This window comes from Micropterus dolomieu, linkage group LG02 (assembly GCF_021292245.1).
Source record: "Micropterus dolomieu isolate WLL.071019.BEF.003 ecotype Adirondacks linkage group LG02, ASM2129224v1, whole genome shotgun sequence".
In the NCBI taxonomy this organism is placed as follows: domain Eukaryota; kingdom Metazoa; phylum Chordata; class Actinopteri; order Centrarchiformes; family Centrarchidae; genus Micropterus; species Micropterus dolomieu.
This window is the reverse complement of record NC_060151.1, coordinates 27,204,907-27,228,273: the sequence shown is the minus strand read 5'-3', so window position 1 is coordinate 27,228,273 and position 23,367 is coordinate 27,204,907. Positions and strand designations below refer to the sequence as shown.

General features: G+C 40.0%; 1 protein-coding gene across 5 annotated transcripts; it reads left to right on the top strand.

Moving 5' to 3' along the window:
- Window positions 1–4,457: 4,457 nt before the first annotated feature.
- LOC123961295 (myosin-1B-like) lies at window positions 4,458–23,161 on the top strand. 5 transcript variants are annotated; one of them, XM_046036598.1, is made up of 38 exons: window positions 4,458–4,658; window positions 4,739–4,882; window positions 5,079–5,235; window positions 6,786–6,813; window positions 6,895–6,991; window positions 7,113–7,205; window positions 7,408–7,471; window positions 7,550–7,648; window positions 7,752–7,855; window positions 8,703–8,841; window positions 8,988–9,106; window positions 10,188–10,337; window positions 10,422–10,592; window positions 10,677–10,983; window positions 11,070–11,143; window positions 11,285–11,372; window positions 11,651–11,768; window positions 11,886–12,009; window positions 12,388–12,524; window positions 13,185–13,440; window positions 15,238–15,480; window positions 15,559–15,735; window positions 15,840–15,985; window positions 17,177–17,267; window positions 17,351–17,740; window positions 17,825–17,951; window positions 18,039–18,157; window positions 18,743–18,939; window positions 19,020–19,203; window positions 19,312–19,477; window positions 19,558–19,682; window positions 19,770–20,078; window positions 20,163–20,366; window positions 21,390–21,515; window positions 21,599–21,769; window positions 21,843–21,947; window positions 22,031–22,126; window positions 22,239–23,161. In XM_046036598.1, the coding sequence occupies exons 1-38, from the start codon at window positions 4,458–4,460 to the stop codon at window positions 22,380–22,382; spliced, it is 5,790 nt and encodes a 1,929-aa protein (XP_045892554.1). In that variant the 3' UTR covers window positions 22,383–23,161. The 5 variants fall into 5 exon arrangements, with proteins under 5 accessions (XP_045892554.1, XP_045892527.1, XP_045892546.1 ...); XM_046036571.1 differs by having other exon boundaries at window positions 6,895–7,009; XM_046036590.1 differs by having other exon boundaries at window positions 6,895–7,009; window positions 10,677–10,987; window positions 11,086–11,143.
- The last annotated feature ends 206 nt before the right edge of the window (window positions 23,162–23,367 follow it).

Genomic DNA, 23,367 nt, shown 5'->3' with positions numbered 1-23,367 from the left:
ATGGTTCTGCTCGAGGTTTCTGCCTCTTAAAAGGAAGTTTTTCCTTGCCTCTGTCGCCTAGTGCTTGCTCTTGGTGGGAACTGTTGGGCTTCTGTAAATAGCATCATAGAGTACGGTCTAGACCTGCTCTTTTATGAAAAGCGCTGTGAGATAACTGTTGTTGTGATTTGGCGCTATATAAATAAAATTGAATTGAATTGAATTGAATCCCGTGTGTGTGGTTTGCAGTAGCTTTACTCCCAGGCTGGTCCTCATCTCTCCGGTTGACCCCCCTAATCCTGTTCAGATGCACCCGTCGTCAGATCTATTTTCCCGCAGGGTGAGGCAGCGGCCTCTCTCCAGCATAACCAGCTGATGGGGATTTTCTCTCTGCTTCTTCTCTTGTCCTGTGACCCTTGAATTCACATGTAGTGACCTCCTCACAGTCAAACTTCCACACACAGATATTTACTGCCGTGTCGAGACGGGCTTGGCCCCGTCCTGGTCTGCCTGCCCGGGCCTTGCATGTCAACCCAGAGCCAATTATAATTGCAGCTGTTGCCAGACCTTCAAGTGACATTAAGAGACTATTAAGTCAGCACCAATTAGACTGTCTGTGATGGACTGCCAGACACAATGTCCATATCATACAGCTCTTTTCTCTCTAGAATACAATATTATTATCTGCTCAATCCAGCAGACTGAACTGTCTGTACTTGAAAAATAGAAAGACAAGTTAGTTATTTTGAGGAATAACTAAATCCTTTTGGTTTTCTTCAGTTTGTTTGAATGTTCTGTACCTGTAACAACTACAGGTAAGGCAGCAGAACAAGCAACAGTGAAGAAAAGGGCATATACATTAATGTCAAATAACTAACAAAGGAAGGTTTCAAGAGGGTGAAAATCTACTTGATTTTAATGGCGCAGAGACGTCAGTACTGGAGGGGAGTGTGTCCCCCAAGTCTGCATGGGGGAATAAGGTTCGCAATTGTAAAGACAGTAGGGGTGAAGACACACATATTCAGACCACAGACTGTCTATAAAGATGGACAACGCATCTCCTCTTCCTCCCACAGTACAAAAATGAAGCCAAAGTATACGGACGCTGCCATTTTGCCCTGGTGGAGCCAGAGTCTGGCAATAGTGACCGGGGTTGGAGTCGCGGTATCAAGGTCCTGCCCATAAACCCGGCCGACTCAAATCTGTCAATCATAACATGAAACTTCCTTTTTATAGCATGGAATAACTAATTAAATCCAAACGTATCAGAAATATTAACACTTCAACAAACATCAGCTTGATAAAAACTACATAAAATGACAGAAATCCTCTTTGGGGAGAATTTATTGGGCATGTACTTTTTGTCTTGCCCATGCCCCAACCGCTAACATCTTTATCTGAGAACATCTTTATATAGAGTCTATGGTTCAGACTCCTGGTAGGAATTCATAGTGTTGCACTCAGTTGGTTACATGAAAGTGACAAAAAGAGTTTTGTCATGAATCAAAAAAAAAGAGAGATGAGAGAGACGCTCCTTTCTCATCCCTTTCTGAAGCTACGCAACCATCCAACAAGCAGTTCTGAAGAAGCATACTGGCACCTTTACGCCCTCTCTTTCAGAAAAGCCTGTATCTTGACGCTGCCGGTCTGTAGCGTTGCCTTTATTTATACAAATATAGTGTGTAGTCCTCCAGCCCAAGCCAAGATCCCCATCATCAAGGGTTATTATCTCTCTCGACAAAGCTCCTCTTTTTGCCTGAAGGTTTTAAGAGTAAGAATCAATACTATTTACTTGTTTGGTTTTGAGACTCTAACAACACTGTTTTCTACAGAAACTGGCTTTTAAATTATGTTAAAGCTTAAGATGTTAATTCGTAACACCTCTCACTAATGCCTGGTTCCTCCGAACAGTGTTAAATAGCATAATGGATTTTTCTTATCTTTCCTACCTCCTTCTGAGTTGGTAGCATTGGAGGGTCCTCAGCTGATCTAGTTCACCTGGGCCTTCAGGGTATACGTGGGCCCATGTGCTCAATCCGTCTCTCTCGTCCCACAGCTCACATCCTCCTTACATCTTTTTCTAGTGGTTTGCACAGTCAACACTTCCAGAGCACACGTCCATGCATTGGTGATATTGCTTGTTTCCGCACTCAATTTTCTATTTGTGTTAATTAATTACTCTTGTTTGAAGTATTAACTTTGCGTGGACTCCCTTTCTTCAGACTTAAAGTACTACTGTATTTAATATCAAGGCAGAGAAAAACCCTCAAAGGATCAATATAAACTCACTGCTCACTCAGACAGATGAGGGTGAAGATAATACACAATAGGCAAAGCTTCCTGTAACTCAGCCACATACTTGTGCTATATTGAGTTTGGTGACTGACACATTAATAGAAACTTACTCAAAGGATTCTGAATTGATCTGTGGAGTTATGGTGGGTTTACTGTTGACATTGTGAGTTGGGAGATGGCTACACTACTACTACTTTAGTAGAGATACATGCAGTGCTTTGAATAGTGTCCTGCTGTGATCTACATTGCCAAAAATTTTCAGATTGCCGGCCTTTACATGGACATGACGGTTATAGGGGCCACTGTGGCTCCTCCAGCCTTTGTCGAAGTGTCCTTGGGCAAGATACTGAATTGCCTCTGGTGGCTGTTCCACCAGTGTATGAATGTGTTAGTTTCTGTTTGAGCACTTAGGCTCAGTGAATGAATGTGTGTGAATGGTGAATGCAGTAGTGTAAAAAGCGCTTTTAGTGGTCAAAAAGACTAGAAAGGCGCTATACAAATACAGAGCATTTACAATGACATCCCATAATATGGAGTTGGCCCACCCTTTGCAGCTATAACAGATTCACCTCTTCTGGGAAGACTGTTTACAAGGCTGTTTACAAGGTTTAGGAGTGTGTTCATGGGAATTTATGACCATTCTTCTGGAATGATCAACTTTCACTGAATTTCAATTGAATATGAAAATGGCACATGAAGACAAGCCAGAAATTTTTATTAAGAAATGTGATGCTACCAAGCGAACCAGTCCCAGTTTTTATGTAGTTAAATTTTTGGGTAGGCTACAACGTAGGGTACTTGGGTTATATGGGTTATATTTGATGCAGAAGATACAGCCGTGCTAGCAACTGCTGCTAGCAAAGCAAAACGGTGCTTTGAGCGAAATGCTTATGTCTGATTTAGCAGATATAATGATTACCATGTTCGCCATCTTATTTCATTATGTTAGCATGCTGTTTGCTCATTAGCACTAAACACAAAGCTGAGGATGATGGCAATGTCATTTGCTTTGCAGGTTACAAATCAAAGTACGGCAATCCGTCCTATAGTTGTTGTGACATTTCACTCAAAACCACCAGTTAGTGGCGCTAGAGGAAAAGTCAGGAGATCACCAAAGTCAGTAGGACATATTGTCTTGTAACCATGAATGTCTGTACAAACTTTTAGGATTCATCTAGGGACCATGATTAACTACAAAATTTCATTAAAGTTCATTCAAAAGAGATATTTATGTCCAGACCAAAGTTGTGAACCAACCGACCAACAGATTTTGCAATAGAGCCACATGCAGGATTTAACCAAATGGCTCATTTTAATCCAAAGCCAAATAACCAAACCAAAACAAAGGACACAAAAGATGCGACAAGATGCAGACGAGTCTATATCATCTAAAATATATTAAGTACTAAGTACATTACAATCATAATAAAAACACAAAAGGCACACAATAAAACACAAAGCAGCAACCAAACACAAAAAAGATTCCAAGCAGACTTTACAAACATTGATGAATATAATACTAAATATGTATCAAAACATATTTAATGATTAGAACCATGGTCAAAAAAATGTTGGTCGATAGAGACAGGCCTCTGTGTGCTAAATGTTGACCGCCGACACCGGCTGCTCCCAACACAAAACCCAACCAGTCGTGTGTGATCGGCTCTGCTCTCTAGACAGCCAATGCCAGAATGTCAGCGATGCCCAAACAGACCTAATCTTCCCTGATCCCAGAAAATTAGGCCCGCCGTGTCGGGACCGTAAGCCCTCTAAGCTGCCGTCCTTAGCATTCATTGCTTTTTAATGGGCAGTCTGAAGGATTACATTTGAAACTATTTAAAAGTGACACAATACGGCTAAACATAGACAGTTCAGAATACAAAATGGACATACTTGACTTTTCCAAGTTAGTGTAGCCAGATCTCCAAATATAGGAGAAGAAGGTGTCATGAAACAGGCCTGACCATAGCTTATAAAAGCTGCTAAAGTCTTGTTAGGGTGAGTGATGTCTGCGGTGTTCTTTTGAAACAAGAGCGGGGAATCTTATTCAAAGGCACTCAAACATTTGATGAAACTGTGACTCTGGTAAGTCTCATCCAATTTTTAAATTCTGACAACATCTCTTTACTTTTTAACTATTTGTGTGCACATGTGTTTGTCCCCGCTCACGCAGCTAGATAAAAATGAGTGATGTCGAGATGGAAGTATTCGGGGTGGCTGCCCCGTACCTCCGCAAATCAGAGCGGGAGAGAATCGCAGCCCAAAACATGGTGTTTGATGCCAAAACAGCCGTCTTTGTGCCTGACCCGAAGCAGGAGTATGTGAAGGGAAAAATCAAAAGCCAAGACGGTGCTAATGTCACTGTGGAGACTGAGAATGGAAAGGTGGGGGTATTTTGTGGTTTAGAAATCTGTCTGTTTTTATCTGTCATTCAAGTCACTGGACCTTTGAATTCAAACTTCAGGTTGTCACTGTGCACCTGGATGACGTTCGCCCCATGAACCCTCCCAAATTTGACAAGATCGAGGACATGGCCCTGCTGACGCATCTCCATGAACCGGCCGTGCTCTTCAACCTCAAGGAGCGCTACGCCGCCTGGATGATCTATGTAACTACAAAAGATGAACACACAAAGAAAATAAATTATCTTTCTAGTTCAAAATGTGTAGAAACCACATACATATTTTCATTACCATGACACCCAGGGTCCTTAAACTTGCTTCATAATTTCATTATTGTGGTGTCTTAAACTTGCTTCATAATTTCTTTATTGTGGTGTTTTTTTCTCTCTCATGTATTCACAGACCTACTCTGGGCTCTTCTGTGTGACTGTGAACCCCTATAAGTGGCTTCCAGTCTACAACCCGGAGGTGGTGGCCGGGTACCGTGGAAAGAAACGGCAAGAGGCCCCCCCGCACATCTTCTCCATCTCTGACAACGCCTACCAGTTCGTGCTCACAGGTCCAGTCTCACCATGATATACAGTGTTACATTTTGAAATTAATACATATTATATTATTGGATGGGTGTTTATTATTTCCATAAAGCCTTTGTTGATCATATCTTATATTGTTAATCTGAATTTGCAAAGTAACTCTCAGCTTAAGTTATCAAATAAATATAGTACAATGCAGTAAAAAAAACATTTGCCTTTGTATATACAAAGAAGGTTAAAGTCAAGGGCAGCTGGATTTGGTTGAAGATAAAAGAAGACGTTTTGTCCCTCATCCAAAGGACTTTTTCAGTTCTGACTGACTGTCTTCAACCAAGTCCAGTTGCCCTTGACTTTAACCTTCTTTGGATAACTATGACCTGGATGACTGGGAATCTAAAACAAATAACATATAATGGAAATACTCAAGTACAAGTACCTCAATACTGTACTTAAATACAGTACTTAAGTAAATGTACTTAGTTACTTTCCACCACTGATAATACATGATATGTGCTCTTATATGAATGATGATTAAAAGCATCAAGGTAATGACAGAATACCCTCAGAAAAAAAACTTAAAGAACCTGAAAAGACATTTTACACTTGCTGTGAGTGATGATGAGGTCTTCCATGAATGCTTCAAGGAGTTTTGATTTTTTTTTTTTTTTTTTTTTTTTTATCTTTATTTAATAAGAAATATAATTTACAGACCAAAATCTACAGAAACTCTACATGCTTATACATTTATGCTCACATTCATACCCCAGAACATACATGAGAAAAAAAAAAAATAATAAAAATAAAAAAAGGTTTTAACACAACAGGAGTTTTGATTTCTGTATTCGTGTCTTTCTCTGTCTTTCTTTGTCCTCTCGCTGATTTGAAGTCAGAGCGGCTCATTTTTAAAAAGATGGTGTCATGTACTTCCATGCAACAATCAGGATCTCTTAAAAAATAATAACTTATGCTACTTCTACTTATGTTTCTCTCTGAACTTTAACATTGATTGTTTATTGCTTATTTAGTGATGAAAACATTATATAATGGAGTAATATTCAAGATTTGAAACCAGGTTTTCTGGGGTTTTACAGCAACTATCAGAGTGTCTGGGGTAGGCAATTTATTTCGAAACATTTTTTGTTTTATTTGTTAAAAATTCTCTTTACATCTTGAAAGTAATCAATTAGTCAAATGGTCTGACACAAAAAGGAAAAAATATCAGGATCTGTGTCTGTCACAGAACTGTAAAAAAAAGATTGAAGAGGATACATACTAAAACTGAATTAAAATATTCATCAGGCACAACTATCAGGGTGGTTAATGAACGTTTGCTGCAGAAATGTCACATATAGTACACATTGAAACAAACAAAACATTTTACATGCTAAAGATTTATTTTGTTTTTATTTGTTTTTTCTCTTACTTTAAAAAAAATGTAATTGTATTGTTTATTAGCCTATATATGTACTTTATACATATATTTTTTATTCCAATAAAGCATTTTGAATTGAACTGAAATTGTAAAAATTACAGCTGAAATAAACCAATGTTCACCCAGTTTCTTTCTCTGTAACAGATCGAGAGAACCAGTCTATCCTGATCACGTAAGTGCGACATCATGTGCTGCAACAGGTACTAAATATACATTATTTCTTATCACTCACCTCACACTGTACTTTTGTTAGTGGAGAATCTGGTGCGGGGAAGACTGTCAACACAAAGAGAGTCATCCAGTATTTTGCAACAATTGCATCATTCGGAGACTCCAGCAAGAAAGAGCAAGCTGCCGGCAAAATGCAGGTTCAGTCCACCTATCTTCCGTTCTAATAATATATTGATTAGCTATGTAACCATGTGTTGCAACAGCTCTTTTGAAGTTATTATTCATAATTTGAGTTTACAGGGGACTCTGGAGGATCAAATCATCCAGGCCAACCCTCTGCTGGAAGCTTTTGGCAACGCCAAGACTGTGAGAAACGACAACTCGTCTCGATTTGTAAGTTCAAATCTGATCAGTAAGGAAGATGAGAGCAGACAATTTTGCACATATTATTATAATTCATTTGCTATCCATGTTTTCTCTTGATAATAAAAAAAAATTTTGTTGACAAGATAATTAACTGCTGATCTTGAGATAAAAATGCAAATGATGACAGTTCAGTAATATATTGTAACTCATAATAATTTAACTTTTCCAGGGCAAATTCATCCGCATTCACTTTGGAACAAAGGGGAAGTTGGCATCAGCTGATATTGAAACTTGTAAGTTTGCTCAAATCACCGTTATTGATTTCCCACTGCTCTTGTAATAATATTTTATTTCCGTGTTTTTATGATTAGACCTTTTGGAAAAATCCAGAGTGACCTTTCAGCTGCCGGCAGAGAGGAGCTATCACATCTTTTATCAGATCATGTCAAACAGGAAGCCGGATTTAATAGGTAAATACGCTTTAAACTAGTTGTGAATGTGACTTTTGCCGCACTGCTACTGCAGCTGCTGAACCTGCATAAAGAGATCACTACTTTCTGTGTTTCATTCCAGAGATGCTGCTGATAACCACCAATCCATATGACTACCCTTTCATCAGCCAGGGTGAAATCACTGTGCTGAGCATCAATGATCCCGAGGAGCTGATGGCCACAGATGTGAGTGCACCATGTGGATATATTTTATCATATTGGAAATATATGCAAAGAAAATAATTTTCTTAAATAGTTTAATGTAGTGAGCTTTTTCAACTCTTAAAAAATGGACAAAGCTTCAGTGTGGCAACATCACAGCTTCACTTCTGTACACTTTTTAAGCTCAGTATGTGCTTTACGTGTCCATGTGTCTACATCATGGGTCTAAACTCAAATAACGTATTTTATTCGTTCTGATTGATTGCCATCATTCATTTGGACAGAAAAATCATGTTAAACCATAACAGAAGATCATCTAACTGTATCATAAGGATCACAATCAGAACCAGATAAAAGGAATCTGCCTTGGTGTTTTGGTGCACAACAATGAACATAGTAGGCAGGTACTGGAAAAGTCAACAATCATAAACAAAAAAACAAGTATTTAAAATATATATAAAATAAAGAGCCGGACAGTGTTTGAAACAAAGAGGATGCCAAATGTAGTGTTTCAAAAAGCTTTGTCTAGGGTAGGAGGTGTCAGCCATAATCCTGCCTGCTCGCCTCAGGCTCCTGGAAACTGTAAAGGTCCTGGAGGTATGGCAGATTAAAGTTACTCACCTTCTCAGCAGAGCAAATTATACGCTGTAAAGTGAAAACTTTCACTTAAAGTTGATAATATTATATTATCGGTAAACTAAGACCCACCTGTCCAGGGTGTACCCCGCCTTTCGCCTGATGTCAGCTGGGATTGGCTCCAGCCCCCCACGACCCTGTACGCAGGATAAGGGGTTGACGATGGATGGATGAATGGTAAACTAAGACTAACAATACTAATCACAACGCTTTAACATCTGTGTCTGTTCCTCAGAGTGCCATTGACATCCTGGGGTTTAACACGGAGGAAAAGGTGGGCATCTACAAGCTGACTGGAGCTGTAATGCACAACGGGAACATGAAGTTCAAGCAGAAGCAGCGGGAGGAGCAGGCGGAGCCCGATGGCAGTGAGGGTGAGACGTCTGAGCTGTTACTCCACATTTAAACTTCACTGTGGCAACATTACAGTTTCACTCTTAACGCTATCATAATTTTCCTACTTCACATTTTTAAGCATAGTATGTGCTTCACATGACTAAGTCTGATTTATCTCCCACAGTGGCGGACAAAGTTGCCTACCTCATGGGTCTAAACTCAGCTGACTTGCTGAAAGCGCTGTGTTATCCCCGAGTGAAGGTTGGCAATGAGTATGTCACCAAAGGCCAGACTCCGCAGCAGGTACAGCTGACATGTTTTTACATCTGAAAGCATGTTTTAATCATGTTCAGTGTGAATAAAAAATAATTAAAAAGTAGGGCTGGGCAACAATTATAAATTTTAATAACAATGTGATTAATCGCATAGTTATGCGCAAAATTGAATACTGAATTCTAAAGTAGTGTATTGCGCATTTTTTATTTAAATGTACTGCTATATACACAAAAGTGCAATAACATGTGGTTTGCAAACACAATAAACGCATAAGGTACTTTTTATCAGCAGTATTCCCTTTACACAGTAGCAATAAAATATTTCTTGTTAATCTCAACTTAAACATTAATGTAATTGATTCAAGTATTTAACCAAAGCTATTTGTCTGGACACTCAGGCATTACCTTTTATCTAACTTCCAGAGTCCAGAGCCATGATCGTAACATCATAACAGGCACCTTCTGAGCAACAGGTTAACATATATAAATCTGTATTCTTGTTTTTTTTTTCTGAACAGGTATCAGCAGAAACATTTTTCTTTTATCAGTTGTAGATCTCGTGCTGTATTTGATGCTTTGTTGATGCTTATATGTTGTTTCTCAAATATAAGTTGCTTTGGATAAAAGCGTCAGCCAAATGAGTAAATGTAAATTTAAATGTTATCAGGGAGCAGCGTAAACAGTCTATGTTCAGTAGCAAGTGTCACTATTAGAGTGAGGTGTCATGCTCGATTTAAAGCCTCTACTCGCCCATTCAGAAATTCAAGCCCGCCCTACTCTGCTTCTGATTGGCTAGTAGTCCTTAACTAGGAACTGCACATGTGCAGCTCCCAACAAAGATCATGTGGAGGCAAGATGCATCACTCCATAACTAAAACGAAGCGTTCAACACACAGGGTGAAAAAAGGAGCTGTAGCAATGTGCAGTATGACAACAATATGGTGTTTTTTGAAAATTAAACCATGTAAACCTGTTCTGGTACAACCCCTAAATAAGATTTTGAACCTGAAAATGATCATAATATGACCTCTTTAAATAATTAATGCGTTAATGCGATAATAACACGTTAACTTGCCCAGCCCTAATAAAAAGATTATGTTTGATTATAGGTGAACAACGCCATGGGTGCCCTGTCTAAGGCCGTGTATGAGAAGCTGTTCATGTGGATGGTCACGAGGATCAACCAGCAGCTCGACACCAAACTCCCAAGACAGCATTTTATTGGCGTCCTGGATATTGCAGGGTTTGAGATCTTCGAGGTAAACGGGATTAACACAACAATAAATAAAACACGTTCTTTTCACTTATCTTTATATTTATTTATTCTATGTGGTTTAATTAAGATGAACAGCCTGGAGCAGCTGTGCATCAACTTTACAAATGAGAAGCTGCAACAGTTTTTTAACCACCACATGTTTGTGTTGGAGCAAGAGGAATACAAAAAGGAAGGAATTGCGTGGGAGTTCATTGACTTCGGCATGGACTTGGCAGCCTGCATTGAGCTCATTGAAAAGGTACGTCACCTTTTGATGAACACAAATATTTATATCAACAGGAGATGCACGCGTTCCAAGACTAATCAGCTTTCTGTCCTGCAGCCGATGGGTATTTTTTCAATTCTCGAAGAGGAGTGCATGTTTCCAAAGGCGACAGATGGCTCCTTCAAGAACAAGCTGTTCGACCAACACCTGGGGAAGACCAGCATCTTTCAGAAGCCCAAGCACTGCAAAGGAAAAGCAGAAGCCCACTTCTCGCTGATGCATTATGCCGGAACTGTAGACTACAATATCAGCGGCTGGCTGGAAAAAAATAAAGACCCTCTAAATGACACTGTGGTGCAACTTTACCAAAAAGCTTCCCTTAAGCTGCTCTCTCAGCTCTTTGCCACATATGCCACTTCTGCCGGTCAGTTCACAGACATATTACAGTAAGATGTTGCTGGCCATATAGTTTACGACATCGGTTATGTTGCTTCTCTTGTGTTTCTGTAGCTGCTGCTGATGGAAGTAAGAGAAGTTTCAAGAAAAAGGGCTCCTCTTTCCAGACAGTTTCTGCACTTTTCAGGGTAAGATTCAGAAACTCAGTGTCCCTGGTAGACTCCTAACCTTGGTTAATGTCCGTGCATCGGTCTCACTACCTGACATGTAACCTTTTCTTTAAGTTAAGATCAAGACTGATTGTTAAGAGACCTGTTTATCTCATGCAGGAAAATCTGAATAAACTGATGGCCAACCTCAGATCCACACATCCACACTTTGTAAGATGCATTATCCCCAATGAAACCAAAACACCAGGTAAAAAGAAATCAACAGAGTCTTTACATTTTATTTTTGATTAAAGAAATGAGATATAGCATGTTAATTAGTGAGACATTCATGTAGAAAGATTTTGTTACCTTTGTTATAGAGCCATGTTAGCGGTTTTCCCCTGTTTCCAGTCTTCATGCTAAGCTAACCAGCTGCTGGCTCCAGCTAATTACAACCATGAGAGTAGTATCAATTTCCTCCTCTAACTCTTCTAAAGACTGTGTTTGTTTACCTAAAATATTGGATTATGCCTTTAACACATGTAGGGTCCATGGACCACCATCTGGTCCTTCACCAGTTACGCTGTAACGGCGTGCTGGAAGGTATCAGGATTTGCAGAAAGGGATTCCCAAGCAGGATCCTCTATGGAGATTTCAGGCAGAGGTGATGCACCGCACTTTGTTTATGTTGTCTGGGGGGATTACACACAGACACACACACACACACACACGACAAAACACTGAAACTAACCTGTTTGAGGTTGAACTGTCTCTGTGAAAGGTACCGGATTCTGAATGCCAGTGCGATCCCTGAGGGGCAGTTTATTGACAGCAAGAAGGCGTCAGAGAAACTACTCTCCTCCATTGATGTGGACCATGCTCAGTATAGATTTGGATACACAAAGGTATTTCATCTGAAAATTCTGACAATGTGTGTTTCTGTATTTGAACTTAATACAGTTTCTCAAATATCAGACAGAAGCCTCTGATATGGTTTCTCTCCGAGTCCAGCTACTTACAGTAAAAAAGTAAAACCATACACTGTGACATAATAAATTGAATTGTTCTGTAATATGACATGCCATTTAATTAAATTCATTCATTCATTTAAAGGCTTAATGGATTCCAGAGGCTGCCCCCATATATCAGCTGCTAAACCACCCTAAATAATGGAATCAGTCTGACCTTTAATGGACCGTTTTAGATTCCCATCATGGACCCCAAGCAACCCAACTGATACTATATTCATTTCCATTGACATGTTGTATCTTCATAACACACAGGTTTTTTTCAAAGCTGGCCTGCTGGGTCTTCTAGAGGAGATGAGGGATGAACGTCTGGCTGTGCTGATAACTCGCATACAGGCTGTGTCCAGAGGTTATGTCACCAGGCTGAGGTTCAAGGAGATGGCAAAGAAAAGGTCTGACAAATCAACATCTTTCATATACTTGCAACTTTAGTTTAATTAATATGTCCTTACAGAATGAGCCATAGAAAAACGAGAGACGGCAGATAGAAACAAATTAAAGAGCAGAGCGGAGTTATTTGATATTTACGAAAGTTATTAACTTTTAACTCAAACATTGTAAGATATGAGTAGAAAGTTTTTTTCTTGCTGCTGCGTTTTGAGTCAAATGTTTTTTAACTGCTACTTCAGCAGACTATAAAAAGAAATATTACTGGGACCGCTACAGAAAATTGCAAATGAACAGACGCTAAACAAGGACAAACTGCACTCAGCTGTAAAACTTGATGGGTGTGTTTGCACTGTGGTATCATTAGCGCATTATGAATCAGACCTTTAGACGGGGCAGATAGTGGTGGCAAGTGATGCACAATTCACGGTGCTGCAATCCATTCTTTGTGTATTTGCCCCCCATTTTTCAGAAATTTTGGTTATGTAGTTAAATATCTTAAGGTGATGCATCTTGAAATAGTTTCTGTTCTTTCTCCACAAGTACTTCTTTGTTTTGTTTTGTCTTCTGTTTTAAATTATGTATGGAAAGCCTTAGAAAGGTCATCAGTTTTTCATGACAACATTGTTTATTGAATATTGTTTTTTTCCTTTTTCACACTGTAGAGAGTCCATCTTCATCATCCAATACAACATCCGTTCATTCATGAATGTGAAGAACTGGCCTTGGATGAGGCTCTACTTCAAGATAAAACCTCTGTTACGAAGTGCGGAGGCCGAGAAGGAGATGCAGACCATGAAAGAGGAATTCTCACGACTCAAAGAGGAGTTTGCAAAGTCAGAGGCCAGGAGGAAGGAGCTGGAGGAGAAAATGGTCACGCTCGTCCAGGAGAAAAATGACCTTTACCTTCAAATCCAAGCAGTATGTAAACATTCAACCATGAATAGAACAAAGGGGTCTGTTTTTATTGATTTAATTCTGTCAGATAAAGAGATTAGGAGAGAAAATACTGAAGTTCAGCAGCTACATAATCAATATAATGTGGGATTAAAGGAGGTGTCATTGATCTCTGAAGGGAAGTATACTCTTTTTTTAAACTTTGTTTGTTGCTTTTTTAAAGTGCTCCACATACAAAATACACATACAGAACACACATGCCCCCTCAAAATAAACAAATAAATAGATACAATAGATAAATAATGTAAATTAAAAATACATCAAGGAAGGACTAAACGCAGTAAACTCAAATAATAAAAGTTAACAGCATTTTTCACTGTACTGGTAACAAATTTATCAAAGTCAGTAACTGAAATAATAGCTATATTACATTGGAGTTTACAGTATAAAATTGAGAAAAATTATTAAAATTAATTAATAAGAACATTAAATTCAAGAGAGACTATCCTAATTCTCAGGGTCTATCAGAGTGAGATATTTAAGCAATACCATGATCCTATAATCACATCGGCCGGAAATAGCAAAAATATTACTTTCGGTGTTCGGCCTAATAAGTCAAAAGGTCAAATAAATTTTACCAAACAATTACGTTGACATGTCAGCAGTGTGGAAGCCTTTTAAAGTGTCGAAAAAGACGCAAAAATGGCCATTTGCAGACACTGTTATGCTGAATTGTCTCCTGGCACATCCACTCCATCTGTGGCTGACTTCTTAGAAAAGGCAACAAACGGTCTGACCCACTTTGAGTGTTTCTGTCAGTCGTTTGTGAGAAGGCGATAAGCTAGCCGCACCTAAATTTGGAGTGCACACGTATTCAAGCCTTTATGGTAAATCCACTGTGACGGACCAGAGCGAGCTGACAGGCAGGTTAGCGACTTTATCCTGTTAGATTCTCTCTTTACAAAGACAAGTGTTGCAGTATGAGAGTCCTACCTGAAGAGAGGCTGTGAAGTCTTCATGTTACTCGATACGAGAACCACATTCTTCATTATTTATCATATTGGGTCAGACTTTCTGAATTTAGAGCGAGGATACACATGTGACAACGAACAGTTTTTAAAATAAGGCGTCTATACAGGATTAAATAAGGATAAGGATATAAATAAGATTAATTGGATTATATTCACAGAAAGTATAAAACATATTACATGTATCCATTAAAAGTAAATGGACACGTCATTTACTTTAGTGGACCCTCTTTAGCCTCGGACCCCCACACCATAGTCTCTCCAAATCCTAGAGTAAAAAGCACATTTTGACTTTTTTATTTATGCAATGGTAAAAAAGTGAATGTACTTGTTCGGTGTTCGGTATTCAGCAAATCTTTTCATTATATTCGGTTTCAGTTTCGGCCAAGAATTTTCATTTTGGTGAATCCCTAATTCTAGCTCCTCCTCTACGAATCTCAGAAAGGGATGGCAAATCCTGCAGAATATGCCATATGAACCTCGCAGTGTGTGCTTAATTTTTTCTAACCTCTGATAATATAAGATATTCCTGATCCACTGCAGATGAGATGGAGGAATTGCGTCTTTACATTCCAGTAGAATTAGACCACGAGCAAGCGGCGTACAGAATGCCAATGCTGGAGCTTATTCAAAGAGTAGGCATCAGAGGGTACACCAAAAAGAGCCATAATAGGGCAGGGATCCAAAGTCACTTCAAATACCTCTGCAAGTGTCCTAAACACAGATCCATCATCTAGATGAACTGTTCACTTTTAGTGCACTGTTAATGCACCACTGTGTCCCTGCTCTTAAGGAGAGGGAGAACCTGTGCGATGCTGAGGAGAGGTGTGAAGGCTTGATAAAGAGCAAAATCCACCTGGAGGCCAAAGTCAAAGAGTTCTCCGAGAGGATGGAGGAAGAGGAGGAGATCAACTCCGAAGTCACCGCTAAGAAGAGGAAGCTGGAGGACGAATGTTCGGAGCTCAAAAGAGACATCGACGACCTGGAACTCACCATCGCCAAAGTGGAGAAGGAGAAATATGCCACAGAAAATAAGGTGCCGTCGATGGTTTTCATCATGTAAAACCTTAAACAGTATATTAACACACTAACTTAAAAATGCTTCTCTCCCTAGGTTAAGAATTTGGTGGAGGAGCTTAGCACTCTTGAGGAAAACCTGCTGAAGTCTTCAAAGGACATCAAATCTTTGCAGGAGGTGCACCAGCAGACGTTAGATGACCTCCAGGCTGAGGAGGATAAAGTAAACTCTCTAATGAAGATCAAAATCAAGTTGGAGCAACAGGTTGATGATGTAAGTATATAATGTCGTGTGTTTAATAGGATCATCGAGGTAATCTGATCAGAAGTTGCATAATTTCCCTGGATTGGTTTCCTTGACATGAACGTCTCTCGCAGCTCGAGGGCTCACTGGAGCAGGAAAAGAAGGTGCATGCAGACATGGAGAGATCCAGAAAAAAACTGGAGGGGGACCTGAAATTTTCCCAGGAAACCATCATGGACCTGGAGAATGAAAGACAGCAAATGGAAGAGAGACTGAAAAAGTGAGTTGTTGGATACAACGTGGAAATGCTTAGGTTTAATAATTAATTACCCCTTAAGATTGAAGGATCTGACAGTTATACTCATATTACTGAAATGTAATAAAATTTACATTTTGAAAATACACTTTTTACCTTTCTGGCTGAGAGTTGAATGAGATGATTGATTACACTCTCATGTCTGTACAGTAAGTATAAAGCCACAGCCAGCAGCCAGTTAGCTTAGCTTAGCACAAAGACCAGAAAAATGGTTAGCCTGACCCTTTAGTGTAGAAACAACAATTTGCCATTTTAGGTGGATTATATGCTGGACTATTTCTTGGCAAGGACCTTCCTCGTCTATCTGGTGCCCTCCCGTTAACCTCACGGTCAGACAAGAAGACAGTCTGTCACATAACCCCCCTTAAATGGCAAATATTCAGTTTTCAAGAGGTTCAAACAAACCAGAGTCAATGTGTTAATTAGTGAGCTTTGTAGGTGTTGCTAGGTGGATTTTGTTACCTTTGGACTAGCTGTTCCCCCCCTTTTAAAGTCTCTATGCTATGCTATGCTAACTGGCTGCTGACACTATCTACATTTTGAATGGACAAAGGAGAGTGGTATCAATCTTCTCATCTAGTGGTGCGTTCCAGTTGACATGGGAAGTCGGAATTTCCAAGTTCAAAATTTCAAAGGGAACGCCCCCTTAAGACGGATTACCAATTTGGGAAATCGGGAGAACTGCACTGCCTTGACTTTGTGATCCAAGATGGCTGTCGTGGTATCAGCAGTTAATGAAAGCTGAGTTATACTGCTTATTAGCACTTCTGTGTACTTGTGATTCATAGAAATGTTCGTGCACGAAGTGCTGTTCAGCTGCTGTCTGTGGACGCGTTGCTACAGTGTTTACTGTGAGTAAAAACTGCACAATGCAGGGGTTTTTATCAACTGGCGAATCAATAGCTAACCGGTTTTCCGACTTGTTAACTGGAACGGCATCAGCTCGGGTGTGACGTCATTCCCAGCTCCGACCACCGACTTCTGAGGTAAATGGAACGCAGCAGAACTCTCAGCTAAAAAAACAGACAAATAAGCATATTTCAAAAAATGTTGCAATATTTCTTTAAACGTCAAAACCTGCTGCCTTATCAACTTAATTGTAGAAAATTTGCCACTTGCAATGAAGTGTGCTGATAAGAAAAAAATTCTGTTCAGAAAGGACTTTGAAATCAGCCACCTGCAGTGCAAAATTGAAGACGAGCAAGCCCTTGGGACACAACTACAAAAGATGATTAAAGAGCTTCAGGTATGATTTATAACCATTTTGGTACATTTTCTTCAATACCCTTAGAACCCACATTTTTACAAGTTAATACAACTTTACTGTAGGCTCGCATTGAAGAGCTAGAGGAGGAAATCGAGGCTGAGCGCTCGGCTCGAGCCAAAGTGGAGAAGCAGAGGTCCGATCTGTCCAGGGAGCTGGAGGAAATCAGCGAGAGGCTGGAGGAGGCCGGAGGAGCCACCGCTGCTCAGGCTGATCTCAACAAGAAGCGCGAGGCCGAGTTTCAGAGGCTGCGTCGTGATCTGGAAGAGTCCACCCTGCAGCACGAATCCATTGCTGCAACTTTACGTAAAAAGCAGGCCGACAGTGTTGCCGAGCTCAGTGATCAGATGGAAAACATACAAAGAGTCAAGCAGAAACTGGAGAAAGAAAAAAATGAGCTGAAGATGGAAGTCGATGACATGGCAAGCAATATGGAGAGTGTTCTGAAAAGCAAGGTGAGAGACGCATGCAGGTAAAGTGATGTTTTCTTTCCAGAGTCTGTTTACCTTGCTTGTGATAACCGCTGCTCAATATTTCAGGCTAATCTGGAGAAACTGTGCCGGGGCCTTGAAGACCAAATGAATGAACACAAGACCAAAGCAGATGAAGCCCAGAGGTCTGTGAGTGATTATGCCACACTCAGCGCTCGTCTACAAACAGAAAATGGTATGTTTGTAAAGAAAATGCAGCACATGCAAAGTGGCAATTAAGATGCATGGATCATTTAGTTTTTGTCCTCTTTACCATGAATAGGTGAGCTTACACGTCTGCTGGATGAGAAAGAGACCATCATATCCCAGATGACCAGAGTGAAATCTGTGGCAACTCAACAAATCGAAGACTTGAAGAGACATTTGGATGAGGAAATTAAGGTCTGAAACACACAATTAAGTCTGATCTACAATCTGTCTGAGTCACAGCAATGATTTAAACCTGCACCAGAGTAGCAGCTTGAAATCCTTTAAGGTTAAGTTAGGAACTTGTACCAAACATGCTGTCTGTCATCTGTGATGTTAAAGGATACTGATTGGATATTTCTTGTGAAAATTTATTGGCAACTATTTTGAGAAGTTATTAAACGTTTAAAGTCTATATTCAAGTTTAAAAAAACAATCATTCCCGTCTCCCAGCAGCTTAAAATGTGAGGATTTGCAGCTTATCTCTAATGTGATTCTAAACTTACATCTTTGGGTTTTGGACTGTTGGTCGGAGAAAACAAGCATTATTTTTCAGTGTCTTCATATATCTTACAGATTAAATAAATTTTCTTTCTCATAAAACATTTGCAAATGGTGCTGTTTTTACATCCCTAATAACTTTTATTGGCACAATGCTACACTAATTATCAACAACTAATAATCAGGGGAAGAGCATCTAACCACTTGCAGGATTGTACATTGCGTCTCCAGCATGCTCAAGTGCTCAAACTACTGTTGTATATGTTCTTGCTTTTTCAGGCAAAAAACGCCTTGGTTCACAGTTTGCAGTCATCTCGTCATGACTGCGAGCTGCTAAGAGAGCAGTACGAGGAGGAGCAGGAGGCCAAAGCTGAGCTGCAGCGCTGTCTGTCCAAGGCCAACAGTGACATGGCTCAGTGGAGAACCAAATATGAGACAGACGCCATCCAGCGCAATGAAGAGCTCGAGGAGGCAAAGTAAGACCTGTAAATCATATTTTTTAAGTCAGGGCTGATGGGTTGCTTACACTTTAACACAATTTATGTTTGGTTGAAAGGAAGAAGCTGACCCAGCGGCTGCAGGAGTCTGAGGAAATGACAGAGACAGCAAATGTCAAATGTGCATCTCTGGAGAAAACCAAGCATAGGCTGCAGGCTGAGGTTGAGGATCTTATGGTTGAGCTGGAAAGGTCAAATGCAGCTAACGCCTCCTTGGACAAGAAACAGAGAAACTTTGACAAAGTATGTCGTTGTTTTTTCCTAATCTATTTTTTTCTCTTCTGAAACATGTCCTCATTTGCATCTTGTTGAGGCCACTTTAATTACACATGCTGTTTCCTCCTCTATTAGGTTCTGGCTGAATGGAAACAGAAAAATGAGGAGAGTCAGTCAGATCTGGAAGTTTCCCAGAGAGAGTCGAGAGTGCTAAGTACAGAAATCTTCAAGCTGAAAAATTCATACGAAGAGGCTCTGGATCACCTGGAGAACATAAAAAGAGAGAATAAAAATCTTCAGCGTAAGTGTTTTGACAGGTGGTGAAAAGTTGAAGTGTTTGTTTTTGACCTACGAAGATCATGTTTTTCTTTACAATTTCAGAGGAGATCACAGATATCACCGAACAAGTCGGACAATCTGCTAAAACTATCCATGAGCTGGAGAAAGCTGCCAAGCAAGCTGAACAGGAGAAGAGAGACACCCAGGTAGCTCTTGAGGAAGCTGAGGTATGTATTACGTCCTTGAATGGCATCATAGTGTCATTTTCATTTAAATAATCCCAACCTCAAGTGTTTTTTCCTCTCTCACTGCAGTCTTCCCTGGAACACGAGGAGACCAAAATCCTGCACCTTCAACTGGAGCTGAACCAGATCAAGTCAGAAGTGGACAGAAAGGTGGCGGATAAAGATGAAGAAATCGATCAGCTCAAAAGGAATCACCAGAGAGCTGCCGACACTCTGCAGAACGCGCTGGACGCAGAGACGCACAGCAGAAACGACGCTATGCGGACGAAGAAAAAGATGGAGGGAGATCTGAACGAGATGGAGATCCAGCTGGGTCACGCCAACCGCCAGGCAGCCGAGGCAACCAAACAACTGAGGAACCTGCAGACTCAGTTGAAGGTTTGTTGATTCAGTGATCATAGAAATGTTTAGAACGATATACTGGGTCGGTTTAAAGCTCCACGCCTTTTTTTTCTGTCCCAGGACTCCCAGGTGCATCTGGGAGTTGCGCTCCAGAGTCAGGAGGACTTAAAGGAACAATTAGCTATCACAGAGCGACGAATCAGTTTGATCACGGTGGAGAATGAAGAGATGATGGCGGCGCTTGGGCAATCTGAGAGAAGTCGCAAGCTGGCCGAGCAGGAGCTGATTGAAATCAGTGAGAGGATTCAGCTGCTGCGCTCCCAGGTTAGGAGATGATATATAAGACGGTACAGGACAAGACAGGACAGGAAAGAGCGTCAAAGGAAATGGTATAAAAGGACAAAACACACCAAACCAAACATAGACAAAACAAAATGGTACAGGACGACAAGATGTGAGAGGACAAGACTGGGCAGGTTATGGCAGGACCGGAAAGGAAAAGGTCTCACAAGAGAAGTAAAGGTTAATTGACATCACTAGTTAACACTCAAAAAGTCAAGTCCAATGTGTATATAGAGCGTATTTAAAAACAAATATTGACCAAAGTGCAATACAGAGAAATTACAAATACTATTAAGTTGATAAAACAAGGAACACACATAAATAACTATAATAAGCAAAAGTACTATTTTATCATTATATCAATAATTAAGGGGCCTCAAATACAATTGTTAAAAGGGAGATCTTTAACCCTCTGGGGTTATACAGTATGTTGTCCTTTTAGCCGTATCTTAGCTGTAGTGCTGTAGGAAAACCTGCCAATTGTTATTTATTTTGTGGCTTATTGGTTCACATGCTGACGGTGTTCTTGGTTTACAAAGCCAATAAATCCAATACATGTCCATCAAAAAATGACCTGATCGGCTCAGACCTCTGTTTTGGCTTGGGACATGGGCACTTTCTTTTTCATTTTTCCCCAAATAATGAATGAATGAAATATTCTTTTACATCTTACTAAACAACCTCGCCTATTTGGGTTTCTCAAAACTGGGTGAAGGACTTATCGCATGGTTTGCACACCATGATATGCATGTGCAAAAACACCACTTTACTAAAATACAGACTTTTTCTTTGTGCATTACAAAGTTCATTATTGACTTTAAACAGCATTTGAGAGAACAATCTCATCAGACAGTCTTACTAAATGGACCTTGTGGTGGGATTGTTTTCTCAAAAAACAACTGTAAAAGTCTCTAAATATGTGAAAACTATCAATATTTGATTGTGGATCCAAACCACTAACACTTTTAATTAATATTACATATTTAAATGTTATGTGTTGAACAGAACACCAGCCTTCTGAACACTAAAAAGAAGATGGAGTCTGACTTAGTTCAGCTGCAGTCAGAGATGGAGGACACTGTCCAGGAGGCGAAGAGTACTGATGAGAAGGCCAAAAAAGCCATCATGGATGTGAGTCTCCCTTCTAACCAATTAAAAAACAAAGAGTCATATATCAATTTTGGCCATGGAGATATAATTTCATTTGCATACAGGCTGCCATGATGGCTGAGGAGCTGAAGAAAGAGCAGGACACCAGCGCTCACTTGGAGAAGATGAAGAAGAACCTGGAGGTCACAGTGAAAGACCTGCAGCAGCGTCTGGATGAAGCCGAGCAGATGGCTCTGAAAGGAGGGAAGAAAGAGCTCCAGAAACTGGAAACCAGGGTATGAATCAAACAAAACCATTCTGTGGAGAAAACAGTGTGGAAAGTGATTTAAACTTTCTGTCTTTTTTAAGGTCCGTGAGTTGGAAAATGAATTGGACACAGAACAGAAATGCAGCAGTGAGGCCATGAAAGGTGTGCGGAAATATGAGAGAAAAATTAATGAGCTCACTTATCAGGTAAAAGGTATTTCCCTTTATATAACATGAAATTTGAAAGCTTGCAAAAATGAGATGTGAGAGGAATCCCTCAAATGTTTTAGGGTGAGGAGGAGAAGAAGAACGTGGCAAGACTCCAGGATTTGGTCAACAAACTGCAACTGAAAGTGAAAGCATATAAGCGGCAGTGTGAGGAGGCGGTGAGTAAAAATACATGAATGCTGTGTGAAATGTTTGCTCAATCTGTACCTAAAAAAAATATATATATATATATATATATATAATATATATATTGTTTTCTGTGACACTCAGGAGGAGCAAACCAGCAAACATTTGGCTAAATCTCGGAAGGTGCAACATGAACTGGAGGAAGCTGAAGAACGAGCAGATATCGCAGAATCCCAGTTAAATAAATTACGAGCAAAGACCCGTGATGTTCTTAGTAAAGGGGAGTAGATATCTACACTGGTGTACTAAATGTTTTTGAACATGTATCTCCAAAATGTCACTTTTCTTCAGCTTTGTGACATTGCAGCTAATCCAGTGCGTTTTAAAATGGCGCGTTTCGATTAACAAGTTGTTTTTTGATGATTTACAGTAGATGGCTGGATAAATAAAGTCAGAAAAAAAAAAATTATTTTACTTTGTGCGGTGCTGAGAATGAATTTAGGAGTCTGGAGTCAGCCTGGGGAAATAAGCTGTTCTGTAGTCTGGTGGTACGGGAGCAGATACCCTGGGATGTTGTTCTTTATGTACTGCAGAACCAGTTTCTCAAAGCACTTCATCAGAATGGGGGTGAGTGCCACAGGGCGGTAGTCATTCAGACACTGCAGAGTTTTTAGGTGAAGCAGGTGGGAACACTCTCCTGTGACAGTGAGATGTTGAAAATACTAGTAATAACATCAACTACCTGATTAGCACATGTTTCTAGTACAATCCCAGCTGATTTACCGATATTCACTCTAAGCAAGACTCTTTTCACACTGCTGTGATCTAGCCTGTGATGTTTCTGACCGCCTGCTGCCACATATCTTTGGTGTTGTTTGGTGTTGAGTTCTCTCTCCAGTAAGGAAAGATGCAAACACATTGCATTGCTGGAAATGTAGGATCCAGTGTTTTTGGATAGTGATTAGGGACAAAAAGTTTAGAGATGTCGTTCCTCTGCTGCTTCGACCTTTGACCATTCAAGACAAGACACTTAACCCCAGAGGCGTGCGACCTCTGACATATATAGCAATTGTAAGTCGCTTTGGGTAAAAGCGTCAGCTAAATGAATAAATGTAATTGTAAATGTAAAATGCGTCTTTGTCTTCAAACTTTATGGAAGCAATATATTTCATCACTGGGGTAGTAGCCCCTGGTAAAACAATAATCACAAATGAAGTCACATCTATGAATTTATTACATTGTTACAACTATTTTGGGGGGGGGTTTGTTTTCT

Excerpts from the sequence above, each read along its gene's own strand:
- LOC123961295 (XM_046036563.1), top strand. The coding sequence starts at position 4,458 with ATGAGTGATGTCGAGATGGAAGTATTCGGGGTGGCTGCCCCGTACCTC. Across the intron at positions 15,986-17,176 it reads ATGGAAGAGAGACTGAAAAA|AAAGGACTTTGAAATCAGCC; the intron begins GTGAGTTGTTGG and ends AATTCTGTTCAG. Across the intron at positions 20,367-21,389 it reads TTCAGCTGCTGCGCTCCCAG|AACACCAGCCTTCTGAACAC; the intron begins GTTAGGAGATGA and ends TGTGTTGAACAG.